The sequence below is a fragment of the Embiotoca jacksoni genome, unplaced genomic scaffold, assembly GCF_022577435.1.
Source record: "Embiotoca jacksoni isolate LCO1_2020_lvr unplaced genomic scaffold, fEmbJac1.0.p SCAF_15, whole genome shotgun sequence".
Lineage (NCBI taxonomy): Eukaryota > Metazoa > Chordata > Actinopteri > Embiotocidae > Embiotoca > Embiotoca jacksoni.
The window spans coordinates 9,823,365-9,837,669 of record NW_027185285.1 but is presented as its reverse complement, the minus strand read 5'-3'; the positions used below and the strand labels follow the sequence as shown (position 1 = coordinate 9,837,669).

At 43.2% G+C, this 14,305-nt stretch overlaps 1 protein-coding gene across 2 annotated transcripts in view; it reads right to left on the bottom strand.

Moving 5' to 3' along the window:
* The window catches only part of ntn1b (netrin 1b), a 43,125-nt gene extending 29,039 nt beyond the window's left edge, over positions 1 to 14,086 (bottom strand). The window contains exons 1-2 of one of the 2 annotated variants that reach the window (XM_069149446.1): positions 13,836 to 14,086; positions 12,628 to 13,672 (exon numbers count right to left, since the gene is read on the bottom strand). In XM_069149446.1, the coding sequence (XP_069005547.1) occupies positions 12,628 to 13,642 (1,015 nt within the window). In that variant the 5' untranslated portion in view covers positions 13,643 to 13,672; positions 13,836 to 14,086. The remainder of the gene's footprint in view (positions 1 to 12,627; positions 13,673 to 13,835) is intronic. The other variant, XM_069149447.1, reaches the window with a different exon arrangement.
* Positions 14,087 to 14,305: the final 219 nt, after the last annotated feature.

Below are 14,305 nucleotides of genomic sequence, written 5' to 3'. Positions count from 1 at the left end.
ACATTTTGACAAAAACTTAGTTATTTATTTGAAATAATTATCCTTTACTTTCAGATAACTATTTTGATAATTTATCAAAAAGAAATTTGTTTATCTTGCTGAACTATTTAACCTTTACTTTCAGCTAATTGTGACCATTTATCCAGCTTTTTGTAAACTATTTGAACTGTTCTTTACTTCTAGCTCACTATTTCCACTGTGTATACATTACTTTAAGCAAATTGTTTAGACTTCTTACTTGCTAGTTAGTTTTCACAGTCTCCTAATCCTGAGTATATGTTTTTCAGGTGTTACAGTTCCAAACGTGGATATGTATTTTCAATGTGCGGAACAGGTGAAAGTTGTTGGGAGTCACCGTTTAATTTTCTAAGCTATCAATTTCTTTATATTTATTTAAATTTTGCAGTGTTACAAAGAAAGAGCTTATGTCCTATTGTTTGAGAAACATTGACTCTGTAGATATCATTACCAACGATCTCAACACTACTATTCATCTACAAGTTTACTCACAAGGTTAGCTGGTGGGAAAAAAATGTTATTACAGATGCAGCATGAGATTTTATGGTCATTCAGTCATTGTAGCACCATATTATTTCTGTACTTATTCTCCCCTTTGTCTAGCTCACTGTATATTTCTTACTCATTGTGTCCTCTGAGTAATTTTGGATAATGGGATTTTTGTTTGGAGTGTTGATACACTTGGGAGAGTTCGGAAAATCACCCACTTATCCCAGCTGTAATCACCACTTCGAGGCTGACCCAAATCGTTTTCTCCAGTTGGCAGCTTTAATTTACAGTAAACCTGACATCATATGAATGCAGCCTGATTGAGCTTGTGGTCAGAAGGGACATTCTCCAGACTAAACCTGTCCTAAACATGTAAACAGGACCAGGTTGCTGCGGGACTCCAGAGTTAGGCTGAGGTCCAAATCTCCCCCACCGAGCAGGGAGGTTATTTTAACACTCCGGCACGCGGCAGCTCCACTGTGTTCTGCCGTGCACTGGGAATAAGGGAGAAAGAGGCAGGAAGCCGCTCGGCTGTAAATCATAAAGCTGAGGTGACAATCCATCCTTCTTGTGGCATGTTTATTGTGCTTTTCTCCAAAGGCCTGTTCATAACTGGCAGCATTCCCATCTCAAAAATATCTCTCCTGTGTGTTTTTAGTTTGGATCAACACATTTAACCCTTTGTCTCCCTGTCTGCAGCGGTTTTTAAATCTTATTTAGAGTGAGTGGTATGTGTGGTCCCTACCCAAGTGAGATCAGGTGTTAAGTTCGTAATGTGAATTAATGAGCTCACCCCAAGAAAAAAAATACAGTCCGATTTTCTGCAGGTAGGAAGGAAAACGTTATGGAATTAATAGTTAATTATTGGTTTTGTGGAAACACTGAGAGGACACTGTCATGGTTTTGTTACTACTGTGTTCATTTTTTATCCCAAAGTTTGTCCTGGTTGCTAGGTGGCTTCCAGGACGTGGTGTTAAGTTAAAGAGGAAAAGGCTTGGTTTCTTCCTGAAGTGCACGCAGCCATACTTAGCAGGAACTCAGTGAACCTTAAGCTATTGAATAAATGAGGAAAACAAATGCTGCTACGAGCCTCAGACTCATGAGGACATCCAGTATAACAGGGCCTCAGCTGTCAATCAAACCCACATGATTTAACTGTTTGATCTATTGCTTCTAATTCCTTTGTAATAAACACAGCATCAGTCTTTTGCTATGTTTAAAGGAGCATTCCACTTACTTTCCACAATAATCAATCATCTCTCACCAGACGTACAAGGGATTCACAGAAAACAATGCAGCATGAGTTTTTAACTTTATCTCGCTGATTTTAGCCTCACTATGTGCCTACATTACCCAGAATGCAGCATGACTGCCAACGGTAGTGGCTTTAGTAGTCTTCGTTTCAGCTGCCAGCCTCAAACAGAGATAATGAGCAGGGTTGCAATTTCTCAGCAATGTAACCAGCTTCTGGTGCTATGCTGTGTTGTGGGAGAGTACAAGTTGATTGTTTGACACACCAGTTGCAATATGTGCGATGCAGTCTTTGTAATATGTATATTTGCATAGATAAACCGAAGGCTTAGCAGTCACCAGTATCTTTACTGTCTTGTGCATAGTGCCACTAAAGATCAGAAAAAGCTGCTGCGACAAAGCCCAGGTACCCCACGGGTTGTTGTACATTACGGCATAATCTCACATGGTCTCTGGGTTCACTGTTCTGAGGTCATCCTTTTTCCCAGCTGCCCAAGTGGGAACCAGATACAGCGTATTATCTCCGACTCACTATCATGAGAAATTGAGCCTCACTATCTGTGTAAATAAACCACATGGCGCGCATACACACACACACACATGCAGATATAGGCATGCAACGGGCTGTTTCACTGAGTTTACATCAGCGCCAAAGGTTTTCCTGTGAGCAGAGACGGGAGGAAGCCATCTGTTGTGCGTCTCAGATCTGGGCCGATCAGAGGCGGAAGGAAGTCACTTTCTACTGTTTGGGAGTGAGCGTGTGAAGGAACCGTGAGCCATCTGCCCCACAGTAGCCGTGGTGACCTGGACGAGAGCTGTGAGGAGGATGGGAACCGTCTACATGTCCACTCAGGCTGGAAGAGTTACGGCAGACTGGAAGTCGGCTTAATCCTCCGCCTGTGGATGATTGCCGACTCCCAGTCTGACCAAGACGTCGGCCTCAGTCACATACACACAAACACACCACGAGCAGAGGGAGGCTCGCAGTTGACGAATCCCCAGGTTCTACCTCCTTTGTGCAGATGTGGAACCCAGGGATATTTATAGTCATTTAGGGAATGATGTCTGGTAGCCAGTGAGTTTTCCTCTCCTCTACCTATCCTGCTGGATATCCCCTCAAATCCAATAAGTGGTTCCTCATTCTTTCTCAGAGAAGAATTGGACACCAGGGTATGTGAGGGATGGAGGCAGACCTCAGGAGGATGTAGAAATCCATTATGGAGTGACAGAGCCACTCTGAGACGCCCTCGCAGACATCATATGGAAAAATAAATACGAAGCAGGAACCAACAGCTCCATGTCCTCTTCATTGTGTCTACACTTAAGTGGTCTGGAGAAGTAACTGAAGTCGGCCAATTAGCTGTTGACATTCCTGATGCTTGGTGAAGGATTAAACAGCAGTCACATGTAATTTACATGATGTTATAGAGATAATAAGACTGAAAATGGACACGCATAAGGCTCCAAACATTTTAAAAAGGTCCCTAAGACTGTAGTGAAGCCCCTGCAGACTAGCTATAAATGTTGTCCTAATAAAGATCAAGACTTGATTCATCTATGACTGATCCAGTTGTCTGTTGTTGCCTTTGTCTTCCAGTAAAAAGACCCCTGTGTCGACAGCGCAGCAGGAAGGACGGCCCCAGCCAAAGGAGCTTAGCTTCGCCTCCACTGCAGAGTTCCTTAATGCTTTTTGGGGGAAAGGGGAACGTTGCACTGGGGGTGAGCCGGGTAAGTGACACTGAAGAAGTGGGTTGTGTGTGGGCGTACAAGCGGCGTTGTCACTGAGCTGGCTGTGTCGGGTGGCAGCGCAGCAGGGGAGCTGGCTGGGGGTCTGAAGCTGAGCTGCGGAGCGTGTCACTCCGCTGGCCCATTAATCATTCCCAGCCTGCCCTGTTTCAGCGCCTCAAAGGGGCTTGATGTGCACGCACTAGGTGGTCCCGATGCCACCCTGGAAGCACCAGTCTGCCCCATGTAGACAGACGGTGGACACAAAGAGTTGAGCATCCACGCGTTCACACAAACATGTGCATGTATTTCATTTTGGCTCAGTGAACAATCAGGCGCCCCAAGAACAAACAAAGATAAACAGCCGAGAAAACAAACAATTTAAACTGTCGCAGCCATTCAGGATCCACTTACTGCACCATGCACTGTTGTCTGTTGTCAAATAAATAGACAATCATAATCAATCAATAATGATCAAAACACAATTTAAGTTGAACCCACAGAACATCTAAAATTGAGTCTGAATAGTGGGTCATATACAGTACCTATGAGGGGCAATCAAAAAGTTCCAAGACTGCTTCTGTTGAGTGTGAACGCCATGTGCACTGTGATGTGCATGGAGAAGCTATAACCTTTGTGAACAAGTGTTCCAAGTTTTGTCGCTTGATCCACATCAGCACCCGAGTTACAGACAATTTTATAACCAGTTGTGCGGAGGAATCTACGATTTCACCACGGACATTACCAGACAGTGCACGTCAAATGTTGTGTTTGAGAGCCTTGAAATGCTGGACGTGTTTTGAGTGACATTCGCTTTGTTTCAAGAGGGGCAGAACATCACTGTACCAGACCAGAGAAGGCGCATCAGGTCAGGAGCACAACTGGGCGGTTTTTCTTTGACATTTGTGGCATTGTGAACCGTGACTTTGAGTTTTAATGTGATGTTCTGATGTATGAAAATATTCAGTGAAAATATTCAGTGGTGCCAAAGCACTTTGGTTCTCCAACATTACAATGCACCTGCTCACAGCACTTTAACAAGGTGCAAGTTTTGCACTCTCAACCACACAATCGTCGCTCCCCACCATTCCTACTCACCGGATTTTGCTACCTGCTGCTTCGTCCTGTTCCCAAACAAATTTGGTGTGCGCTCTCTGTTCGAGTGTCAGACATCTCACATCTCACAAAAACATTTGTAACCCCGGTGCTAATTTTGCAAGCGGTGTAACTTGGAATACTTATTCACAAAGGTTATACTTCCCCCCTGCTCCGTGCACATCACAGTACCACGCTCTGTTCATGCGCAACAAGAGCAGTCTCCTAACTTTCTGATTTCCCCTTCTATTTCCCAATATTTCCTGTCAGTCTCACAGTGACTCTTGGAATAAAGTCATAAAGACCTTTTCCAACAAAGTTTTAACAGTGGGGGAATTGCAATGAATTGCTTTAATGTTTAATCTGGAGTTTGTGCATGTGGATATAATTAAGACAGGACCAACAGAATGTAAACTTAGTATGAAGTTTCTTTGATTAAAAACAATAAAATTGAATTGCAAAAATCCAAAACAAAACCAGCTATTGTAGCTCAAAGATGTTATATTTCAAGAAGAGGTCCAGACGAAGTTACAGTTGATCTGAAATGTGCTATTAACAAAAATCTGAAAATCACTCATTGCTTTTATTGCAGCACTTTTGAGGAAATCTCAAAACCAAGTTGTGCCAAAAGACAAACTTCAACATCTAATCATGGGGTAAAGATTACAACTGTTAAACTGAGAACACTATTTGTTTAGGCCTTTACTCTGTATTTTCAACCAACGACTGTTCTGTGTCATTCTCATCATGCCTTAATGCTACTGTGTGGGAACATCTTTCCCACAGGACCTCAGCCACCACAACGTGTCACAAGGAATGTGTGACTAAAGCCAGCTGAGCGTTACCACCTCTCAGTCAAATGTAAAATACAATGGTCTGTATGTTTCACATAAGCCCACTGTACTGCAGATGTTCCATACTGGTCAACATTTATGTCCAACAGCCCATGTGTGAAGGATACGAACATTAAATCAAAGTGAACACACTCTTCTAAAAACATTGAGTAACCTCCCCAAAACCGCCATCCACAACTTAGCAGAACAAGATTTTTCAGTGTGCTCTTAAAAGCCTAAGTGAAACCTTTCTGGCTCCAACCATCATGTCTGTCTTGAATTATGAGCTCAACAAAACAAAATCCTCAAAACATGCAGCCTTCACCCAGAGGACACTGGATCGTAGCAGAACGTGGATTTTTTTAGATCCCCCAAATACATCTCTTTGTTTTATGGTCTGGTTGTAAACAGAGAAACCTCCTACCAAAGTCGCAGAGGCTTATGTTGCAAGAAAGACTTGAGGCGACAGCGCGAGGGTCAATTTCAGAAGTATTGTTCCCCGTTTGTAATCATGATGGAGTTTAAGGATGTTTTCTTGGAATTTCTACAGATCCTGTGATCAGTGTTAGCGTGTTAACCGCAAAGAGCGTCACCAAACACAGAGAAACGCAGAAATGTAGGTTTACGACTCGTTCTCAAATACTGCTGTTTTCTCAAAGCCCACAGGCGTCACAGAGATTAGCATGAGGTGCCTTCAGTCTAAGCATCAAAACCTCGTGGTTGGGTTACAGATCATAGTTTGGGATAAAAGTGACACAATAACAGTTTGGTTCAGATTAGGCACCAAAATACATTGTTTTACGTTACAAAAATATTGTGGTGGGGTTTAGGAAAAGATCACGGTTTGGGTTAATATCAGTTTGTTACTACCAAAGAAACGTTACGCATAGACGTTATTAAATACGTTACACAAGATTACTTTACTTAAAATAAATCCTCATTGATTTTTTTGCTTTTTCACGGACTCGAACACCGGCCTCCGGGTACCCGACCTCCTCCCTACACAGACTCTGTCACATAAACTCAATCACCTGACTTCCTTCTTCGAATGCGGTGGTTACCTTATCGATGCCAAAAGGCCAACTTCAGTGTATCTCTGTGACACCAGCAGCTTTGAAAGATATTGGCATTGACCGCCTTTCAAATGACAACGATCTGAGGTCCGACTGCGCAGAGCTTTTGGACTGAAAGGGTAGTGTCAGGATATCAGTGCTTAATTGGATGACCTGTTCAGATGCAAGAAGCAAGACTCTGAATCCCGTCATGTCTAGTTGTCAAGAAAATTCTATATCACACTTAATGAGATATGATATGTAAACAAACCATTGTTAAATATTGTGGAAAATGGTTTGAATTTTGGTCATTTTGAATTAAGGTCTTCCTTGTCAACACACGAGTAAATAGAATCTGATCATGTAAGACAAGAATTTACTAAAACAATGAAATATAAACATCACTAAACTATCCATCCATCCATTATCTATACCCACTTTACCCTGGTCACGGGGGGCTGGAGCCTATCCCAGCTCACATTGGGCGAAGGCAGGGTACACTGGACAGGTCACTAGTCCACCACAGGGCCAACACAGAGAGACAGACGGAAACAAAGACCATTCACGCTCTCATTCACACCTAAGGGCAATTTGTAGAATCACCAATTAACCTGAGACTCATGTTTTTTGGATGGTGGGAGGAAGCCGGAGTACCCGGAGAGAACTCACGCAGGCACAGGGAGAAGCTGATTTGTAGTTTACTGGCTAAATCATGCAGATTATGGCCTTTAAAAGTGTATGAAACTGAAAAAACTCCCCTCATGAGTGACGATGGATCCTGTCACAAAGTTGACTGTTGCTGGTTTGAATCCGTTCATCTCCAAAGGAAGCTGCTGATACAGTTAGATACTCTTTTCATGGTCGTAAGAGGAGCCCAAACAAGTCTGCTTCATCTTTGATTCGGTTGATTGAAACTGATTGGTTTATTATGAATATTGCAGGGTCACTCGTCACAATAATGACTTTCTCTCCTCTGCCATTGGTCAAACATTTTGAATTTTCCTCCTCTGTGCCTCGGAGCTGCACTCGAGCGCCGACACGTTCTAGATGACTTGGACTCGTCAGTCCATCTAACTGACAGTCGACTCCTGATGGGACTCTGTCAAGGCTGTCTGACTTTCCATGTTGCCTTCATGCCAAAACTTTTCCTGAATGTTTCCTAACCTGCAGCACACCTGTTTCCCATTAACCATGCTTTTTTTTTTTCTACACATACTTGTGTTTATTCTTATTTTCTTGTTATTAATTCAACTACTATTCCCTTTTATCTTCATGAAATGCAGTTTGTGGTGTTGTCTTCGGGTCAGGGTCTTTGCACAGCACATCTGTTGTGAAGCCGAAAGGAAAATCATTGTAATCATTAATGGGGCTCTAAACAAACAAGTCACAACAAAAGCAAAAGGGCTCACTATAACATTTATTTATTTTCATTTTTCTCAGACATCTTTTTCAGATATTTACTACTGGATTTTGTTATGATGATATTAATATTATCATCACCAACAAAGGAGAAATTTCTCAGTGCCTTGCTTGTGGGTACTTCACTTGGACTGAGGTTCCCTTGTTTAACAAAATCTCTAATCATTTGCAAACACAGCCTGTTTTCATTACTGCATAATGCAGTATGTTAAGGTAATGTATTCAAACATGAAACCCATCAAAACAGAAGTCAGCAAAACAAAATCAACCCCAGAAACACTTGTGTCCTCTGGCTATTGTTGCCTAAATTCATATTAAAGAAAATTAAAACCCACAAATGGGTCTCAGGTTACAAACTAAACAGGAATGGCTGACTGTGTCCCCCTGGCATTGGCACACAGTGGTGGGCCAGAGAATGACAGGGAGAGAGAACATGAGAGACACTAAAGAAGAAGAACAGCAGGAGAGTGAAGGAACCAAAATGCAGCAGTTTCTATAACAAGAAAATCTATGACATCAGGCTTTACAGAAATTCTTCTCTCCCGTCACATGGGCCGCTGCTGAAATGAGATCCAGATGGTGGCGCAGGTCTGGCCTGGCCTAACCTGGCAACCCCGGGGGAGGCGGGTGGCACCGTCACCGTCACCGTCAGCAGAAACAGTGTCAGTGGTCCCATTCAGCCACGCGGACAAAGACTGGCCCGTACTCTAAATCATAGAGCCTTAGTTGTCAACTAAACAGTAAAACTTGTCTCAGATGTGGAGTGGTTGTGTAAAAACGTCCGTGGTGAACGTGGCGTCCTGGTATTGTCAGAGTCTGGTTTCCTCCTGCCTCTGCGAGTGTGTAAGGTGTTTTTTAAAGGTAGTCACGTCTGCACTGATTCAATGTGTGTAAATCGGTGATTTCTAAGCAGCTGGTAGATCTATTTGACATCATCACTGACAGTTTGTTTAGATGACAAACGTAACAATATTCACTTTTATTCGGGTAATAGTTCGAAATAATATCCTTTTTAAAGATGTATTTTCCTTTATTGAGGGGGTTAGAGATAAACTGTGGATGTATTAAAACAGGGCAAGTGACAGGCATGCAGCAAAGGTTCAACCGGCTGGGAATTGAACCAGAGACTCACTGTTGCAATACATTTTCAAAAGGACTGGTGCTGTTCATTTGACGTGTTTTGGCACGACTGGTCTACATTTCAATGACTGCTAAGCAGCTGTATTATTGACACACACTTCTACCATATTTACCGTTAAGCCTAATGGTTCTTTAAAGAGATACAAGCCTGAATTTAGATTCTCTATTATAGAGAGTATTACGTGCTGCACAAACTGTGAGCAGAGCCAGCAGGTAATTCATACAATCATGTCTTAATCCAGCTGTCTTGTAGGTGACAAACATGTTAGCTCATAAAGATATGTTTCATAAAAAACAAAATGCTACTTTCTTCTATAACAGAGGTGCGCAGATCTGTATCCTACACTACAGCATGGCTTCATGGAATTTAAGACTCTCTTTTTAAAGTTTATTTTACATGAAATACACCTACAGCCACATAAAAGCCTGCCATCCGTACGAACAGACATGTGGAGGTGCAGCAAAGTGTACTCTGAAAGCACTTGAAAAGTGTGAGGAAATGGGACCGATTGGACCTCCAGATGACTTATAGCCATTATAAAACAGAACATCTCATGGCAGGCTGACAGCAAAAACAAAGCTGAAATTGAACAAGTGCAAAATTACACGTATGAGTGACCGAGGCTACCATTTTCATCTTGCCTCAAAACCCACTTGGCAAGCACAAGTTTCCCACAGTTCCCTTCACAGCCCATCAGTCAGGCCGGAGAGGAGCGGGGGCCTGACTGTCAGGGGTCAGCGCTACGCTGAACATGGAGAGAATATGAAGCAGCTGCCTGGTACGGCAGAGCCTGACGTGTCACCATATGTTTCCAAAGCTTATTCACTTCTTTATAGAAATGATCAGGGGTCGTGGTCAAACATTCTCATGCATTAATAAATAAAACAAGCGGAGAGCTTTTTGTTTACTTTTTTTTTTTTTTTTTTTTGCAGAGGTGTAGAAAGAAACTTTGGATCGTGGGGCACACAATGGTGCGTGACGACACTTTTGCACTTTAAAAAAATATGTATTAAGACTCATCTTTAAAGCTTGTTTATAATAATAAAAAAAATAATAGATAAAAAAAGAAATTAGAAATACTTACAATGCCAAAAATACTATTTCTTCTTTTACTGCTATTAAAATATAAAATTATATTTATTTTCATAAATCCATACATAATAATAAAAAAAACCTGCTATTTGTAAGTCTAAAAAGCCAGCAGCGCTGTTTATGTACGTTTTGCGTCTGTTTTTGGCCATTTTGTATCTCTCTGTAGGCAGTTTGTGACTCTTTGTGGTTGTTTTGCATTTTTTGTAGTCATTTTGACTCTACAGTTTATTTACAGTCCAATTGCAATCTCTTTGTAGCTATTTTGTGTCTCCTTGTTGCCATTTTGCATTTCCTTTTAGTCAGTTTACATCTTGCATCACTTTTTCCATCTATTTTTGGAGTCATCATGCATCTCTTTGTATGTCTTTGTGAATGTTAATTTACTTCATACAGGAGTTCAGGTCCAGATGCCACTGGGTCTGTGCCTGGTTGGTCGTTCTGTATTGCATCCATGCTAAAAAGCTAACTAACCACACCTTCTGACTCTGGGGGGAAGGGTACCAAAGGTTGGACAATCACATTCCACAGGGGGAACCGTGTCGCTCTTGTTTTATGGATAAATTTGTCGATCATGCACCTCTGGCTGATTGGAATGTGAGGGCTGCCAACATAAATGCCTCATGACAAAATGATGGCGTCCCTACATGCAAAGTCCTGAGAAAAGGACTCGGTCTCACTTCCTTGATGCCTGCCGCCAATAAGTGAAAGCAACTCTCCCATAACCGCACCTCTCTTTCTCACTCTTCCCTCAATATCCTGATGTCCAACAGCAGGGAGGAGGAATCCAGGCACATCGTTAGCACCGACCTCTCTGCTTCCCCACTGCCAGACCATATGGACCCAGCGCTGAATGGAAACAACCCCTCCCCTGGGTCTTCTTTCACGCTAAGGTGTCAGGCCACCCTTATTATTTCCTCTTTGTTAAGACATGGCTTTTCTGCGGTTTTATCTGATGACACCACTCACACAAAAAGTGAGATGGTGAAAGGGGGGTGGGGGCCTCCCAGTGACAGCGAGATGGATGCCACAAGTGACAAGCTTTTGTTTTAGTAAAATACACTCACATGCTGGCTTTGCAGAGGCAAAAGGCGGAGGCCAAGGGGAACAACTTGTTCACTTGTTCCGTTTGGTTGAGCAAACCATGGCAGTGTAGGGACTTGTTACTTTTCCAGGTTTAGTTCGCTCAGGGGGGGCTCGAGCTGTTGATGTAAGCCCTCCTGCTCTGTTGAAAATAAGCATCACAGCAAATACACTCGCGCTGTGCGGCTACAATAAAAAAAAAAAAAAACTGAGATCTGGCTTCAAATTACCTCTGGCTTTGTCCTCCTCTCTGAATAGTTTACTGCCTCTAAAGTGGCAGTTTATACTCTACGTGCCAAAAATGTCAATAAAACCGCCCTAATCGCCCATCCAATCTGTAATAGCACCTGCTTGTGGAAACACAACACGCCCCTGCAGTCTATCTCTGCAGCTGCAATGTTTCCTTCCCATTAAACCTTCTACTACAGTCGGAAACACGGGTCAAAACGCAATTACGCATTTGGGCAGGCACACTTTGTTGAAATGACTTCCGGCCTTTTCTTTTCTATGCAAGAATTGTTGATAAAAATCAAGGGATAACAAGGTGCACGCAGTGTTTTTACTGAACGGAATTTATTGCGTCTGAAACATAGGAAACAACACTTCTAACAAAAATTCTTTTAATTTTATCTTTGCACACCGGAAACGTGCAGCCCCGTCTCCTGAAAGTTATTTTTATTTATGAGCTATAAGTCAGCTGATCTGTTTGTTTCTTCGAATTTCATAATATTTTTCTTACAAATTAAATTAGTAAATTCTACAATTTATTGGAACTATTATATTTAGACCTAAATTACACTGACTCTATTTACATATCTGCAAAATACATATCACTTGTTTCTGTGCTTGTATCAGCAATAGTTTATTTTGTTTTGGACAAATAAAGAGCATAAAATACTTTAACAAGAAGATAATTTAATTTTCAGGTACGTAATTCAATTAAAGGTCGTATTTCGTTTGATTAAACTGTCTCTTCAGCTCAGTGTTATTGTTATGGTGCACGTCCTTAGATTCAGCTTGCTCAGGACACATGAGGCCTTCGTTGCCCTTTGCCTCTGTTAGAATTTATTGAGCCATATTAGAATTGATTAAATCCTAATTTAAAATCAGAGAACCATTTATTAATCTCGGCCTGTGCGAGTACACATTTAACTTGGATTAGACATTGTAACATGTTTTATAATTGAAATGAATTCGTAAAGACAGCAGTTTTTGTGTTAAATTCCCAGTGTGAGAGGGAAAAAAAAGTAAAATTCACGTCAACGAATAAACGACAGATTGGTGCTTCGTTTTTGCGCGTAATGGTAGAAATCAGTGATGACAAATTGACTTATTTGTTCTACCACCCGTGACATGAATCAGCTGTAAGTGGGGTAAGTTTTAAACACTGAAATATTTCCACAGTGAAGCACAAAAAGAGGGGATGCCTTACCGACACACTCGTTGGCTTCTCTGGCCGTGGCGCGCTGCCAGGGTCGGTCATAGTGGAAAGGTTTGCACCTGTCGCATTCCGGTCCCGCCGTGTTGTGTTTGCACTCACAGACCAGGTTCCCCTCTCTGTCCTTGACGCACTTCGACGCGTGCCCGTTGCACTTGCACCGTCCTCCGACCTGCAAGTCCGACACGGCGTAAAAGTAGGAGTCGCGGGCCAGCTCCGAGTCGTCCTCGTTCTCGTCTCCGAAAGTGTGAAGCCGGCTGAAGATCACCTTGATGTCCGTAGCCGTCACCCAGTCCTGCAGCACCGGGGAGTTGTCGAAGTCGTGCGCCGACGGTCTGCCGTCCAGGGTGCTGAAGGCGATGAGGCCACCTGTCAGAGGGTGCATGTCCGTGTGGGAGTCCGTGCAGATGGCCTCTTGCTCGTTCTGCTTGGTAATTGTCGCCTTATTCTGCCGGTTGTACATTTTCTTGCACTGAGTAGAATAAAACTGAAACGGCACCCAGGATTTGCCATAGTCCATGGACTTGAAGATCGCCATGGACTCGGGTCTGGGTGAGCAAAACTGCAGGCTCACATAGGTGACCTCAAACTTTTTCCCCAGCGACAAGGTGAGCGTGACGTTCTGCGGGTACTGCACGTAGTTTTCAGACTGCCAGCAGGTGAGGTTGTGCGGGTTGTTGAGGTCTGTCAAATACGCAGGTGGATGGGACTTCTTGGGATCCCCGGCGTCGCACGTGTGACAGTCCCTCGCCCTCTCCTCTCCCTTCTCGGTCACCACGCAGTACCGGGTGGCCGGGTTGCCGCAGGTGCTGGACACACGCACGTCTTTCCCGAAAGCGGAGTTGACGAAGTCGGGGATGCATCTCCGGGGGTTCCCGTTCTCATCATAGCACGGGTCCGGAGGGGACGACTGAGCAGCAAACATGCTCAGCCCGTATCCTCCAAAGACATCCTTGGTTAGCGCAGAAACTGTCACCAAGGTGACCCAAATCTCCAAAATCCTTTGCATTGTAATCCGCGCACCGCAGGGACTCTGGCGCTGAAATGTGAGGGAGACAAAAGTTAATGGCACCAGCAATTAAAAGAAAACTACAACGGCTATTAAAAAATGATGATGCTCAGATAGACACGAGGAAAACTGGAGACAAAAGGACGCGAAACGAAGCATTGGAAGATACTAAATGTGTATGAAATATTCTTACGAGGCAAAGAAAACTCCACCCAGACCTCCAAATATACTGCTCAGTCTCAAAGTGTCGCAGAACTCCAAAGAATTTGGAGAAACAGCCTATCCCGTCTGCGCAGGGGGAAAAAACTCCTGCTGAAGTTCAACTTTTCCCCCTCTTTGAAAAATTACGAAATAAAAACATGAGATGGCAAATGCCCAGTTGGCTCTGAGTCTCCTTCTGCCTCTGCCCGTCCACTCAGTCACACCTCTGCCCACCTCTATCTCTTTCTGTCCCATTCCCTCTCTGTTATAATAGAAGAAAAGGGGTCCGCTCATTCAGAGGAGTAGGAGCTTGGCGAGTGTCTCTTCGCTGAGGGAGAGGGAGCAGCGACATCTTTTGGTGTCTTATTGGAACTGCATGTGGGGAGGGGGGAAACAGGACTTTGGTCCAAATGATGCGGAGAAATGTGCTGGAATTCAATTAGTGATTTGAAAATACAGTAC